Source organism: Arachis ipaensis, chromosome B09 (genome assembly GCF_000816755.2).
Source record: "Arachis ipaensis cultivar K30076 chromosome B09, Araip1.1, whole genome shotgun sequence".
NCBI lineage: Eukaryota > Viridiplantae > Streptophyta > Magnoliopsida > Fabales > Fabaceae > Arachis > Arachis ipaensis.
Genome location: NC_029793.2, coordinates 84,221 through 87,288, shown reverse-complemented (window position 1 = coordinate 87,288; position 3,068 = coordinate 84,221). Strand labels below are relative to the sequence as shown.

General features: G+C 34.7%; 1 protein-coding gene across 7 annotated transcripts in view; it reads left to right on the top strand.

Moving 5' to 3' along the window:
* The window catches only part of LOC107617542, a 15,106-nt gene continuing 14,783 nt past the window's right edge, over positions 2,746–3,068 (top strand). For all 7 annotated transcript variants that reach the window (XM_021110275.1, XM_021110276.1, XM_021110277.1 and 4 more), the window contains exon 1: positions 2,746–3,012. In XM_021110275.1, the coding sequence (XP_020965934.1) occupies positions 2,879–3,012 (134 nt within the window). In that variant the 5' untranslated portion in view covers positions 2,746–2,878. The remainder of the gene's footprint in view (positions 3,013–3,068) is intronic.

Sequence of the window (3,068 nt, the reverse complement as noted above, 5' to 3'; positions counted from 1 at the left end):
TACTTTTTGTTTTACCAACCAACCTTTTGTGTACGACAACTTAAATCTGTAACTCTGTTCTACTGTCCTTTGTAATACTCTAATCAAAACGGAAGAATTACCTAAATTGATGAATATGTCAACCAATTTTAGATTTGTTATAATAATAACATCATATACATGTAACAATTTTTCCTGAAAAAGATGCAAAATTTTAAAAAATAATCATCTTCTATTATGAAAAAGATCACTTTGCATATCAGATTACTGTCGAAATTTGAATCATCTTGGAACATAGATGGTGTCAAGCATGTGTGCATAGTCTCGTATTTATGAACCTCCCAATAACCAAAAATCTGTTGATATGCAACTCAAATGCTCCACTAACAACCTACAACATAATGATCTACACCGACAATGTTACTTCAGATAATCAAACTCAAGAATCCAATACTGTACACTTAGACGAATGTTGTAGTTCTTGACTGTAAGGTGAATGGACTCTGCTATAAAATCTTTGGCCAACCTTTAGTTCCACGCTCCTATATGTGTTATAGTCGTCAGCGCCCCCCAAACCAAAAGGCATCGGCTCCACTTGCATAGCATCCAGGTCCAATGTCGAATAATGGATTCGAAGTTGGGCTCAGGTACTAAGTAGTAGCGATGGTGGCAATTTATGCCATGAGGAAGTAAAAGATGATAATTGAATTTATGGGACAAACTATGTATCTTCATCATTGTCATTATCAAAATCAAATTGAACCCACTCCTCAGATTCTTCGAAAAACAAATCAGTTTTAGGTTCGGGAATTTGGAGAGAAGACTGAATTCTCATGGAGAATTCGATTCTTCCAACCTGACTAGGTCCTGCTGCACATGTTAGGACTACACGTGAGGAAGAAGAATTACTGTCAACATCCGTCAACTTAACGCAAAGCCCCATCACTTGTTCAGTGACAAGCTTTCCATGGCAATCGAACATAGCTCACACATGATCGTTATCCTTTAGCCACAACAACCTTATATCGAATATTTCTCATGGCATATAGTGAAATGCACCGATATCCAATTTTTTGAATATGCTTAATTCCAAGCATTTCAATCTTGAGTAAAATCAAACTTTCAAACTCTATCAACGAATGTAACCGCCAACTATACATGACAACAGAATTACTGCATTCAAAATGTATACCATCATTTTTGCGTAATATTATTGCATTTGGATACACAACAATTACCATACGCTCACTAGCCATTTTATAGGATTTGTGTTTGAGAGAAAATATATAGAAAAGATGAATGGTGAAAGTTATTGGGAGGGAGGAAGGACATATGTAACAATCGTTTGAGAGAAGTCCCGCTACAATATCGCTGGCAACGCAACCGCTATAGCGTTCTAACACAATAACGTTGTCATATACTGCACTATAGTGCTATAGCGTTCGAACGATTGCGTTGTAGTTTCTTAGCTTATGTCGCAGTTCTTACTTGCGCTATTGTTGCCTACGACATAGTAACATAATATTCAAAACAATACAAAATTTAAGGGTAAAGTATATTTTTTGTTCTTAAAGTTTGTCAAAAATTTTAAAAATACCCCGAAATTTTATTTTGCTTTAATTTTGTCTTAAAAATTTTCGATTTACATCAAATATACAGTCGACAGTTAAATTTTCTAAAAATTTAGGACTAATATAACAATAATATATGACAACTATTTCTAGTGTAATAATATATGACAACTATTTCTAGTTTACTTGTGTTGGTGATTGTTTTTGTAAAGAGTAATTCTCCACGTACAAGTGATTTTCCATACAAGTCATACAAGTTATTTATATTCACGCCGTTTCACGTTATTTTTGGTGCCTCTTTTTCTTCTTCTTCTTTCTCCGTGCTTCCTCTTCCTCTTCCTCTTCCTCTTCTTCTTCTTCTTCTTCTTTCTCCGTGTCTCTTTTTCTTCTTTTTCTTCTTCTTCTCTTTTTCTTCCTCCCTTTTTTTTATTGAAATTTCTTCTTCTCTTTCTCTTTCATCAAAATCACCAGAAAAAACAAAGAAACATTATTCAAGGTACTGTTTTACTGTTCTTCTAGATTTTTTTTCTAGATTGTCTCTGTCATGTGCCTCATCCTTAATCAACAAAACATTAAAAGATTTCAAGAAGAAATATACTGTCTCCCCCTGTATTGGGTGTATTTCTTAAATTCTTTGGGTGTATTTCTGTAATCGTTTGGTTTATTTCTGTAACTGTTTTGGTGTATTTCTGTAATCATTTGGATGTATTTTTGTAATCGTTTAGGTGTATTTTTGTAAACGTTCGGGTGTATTTCTGAAGTTCCATCATCTTCAAAACAATTTCACGTTTTTTTTGTGCCTCATTTTCTTCTTCTTCTTCTTTCTCCGTGCTTCCTCTTCCTCTTCCTCTTCTTCTTCTTCTTCTTTTTTCGTGTCTCTTCTTCTTCTTTTTCGTAAAAAAAGAAACGAAGATGAAACACGGGAAGATGGTTCAGTAACGCGCGTGTTAGGCCCAACTTGTAAGACTTGTAAACAAAAATGACTTGTATGTTGTAGCGCTCCTCTTTTGTAAAATTGTTGCTGAATTGGTCCTAAATTTTTTTAAAAATAAGCTGTCAGGAGATATATTTGATGCAAATCGAAATTTTTTAAAACAAAATTAAAATAAAATAAAATTTAAGAGTATTTTTTAAACTTGTAATAAACTTTTAAAAACNGCGCCCAAACAAACCCCAGAAACAGTAGTCCACCCACCGTTGTACTTGTCTTATTTCCACCCAAAACAAAACCTCACCGTCAAAAAATCACGAAGCGCGCGAACTCTAATTGAAAGAAATCCTAGTATTTATGTGAATCAAAATCTGAAGTGGTAAACCATACCATAACCATGGCGAACAAACTTGCAACTAGACGGGACCTACTGGATCGGTGGAGAGGCATCCAGATGGAAGAAGAGGACGATGACGGCGATATCCCCGATCCATCCAAGCGCCATCTGCTCCACCTCCGTAAAGAACAATGGTTCTCCCCAGCTTCACTTGTTATTATTATTTTTTTATTTTTTACTTTATTTGGTT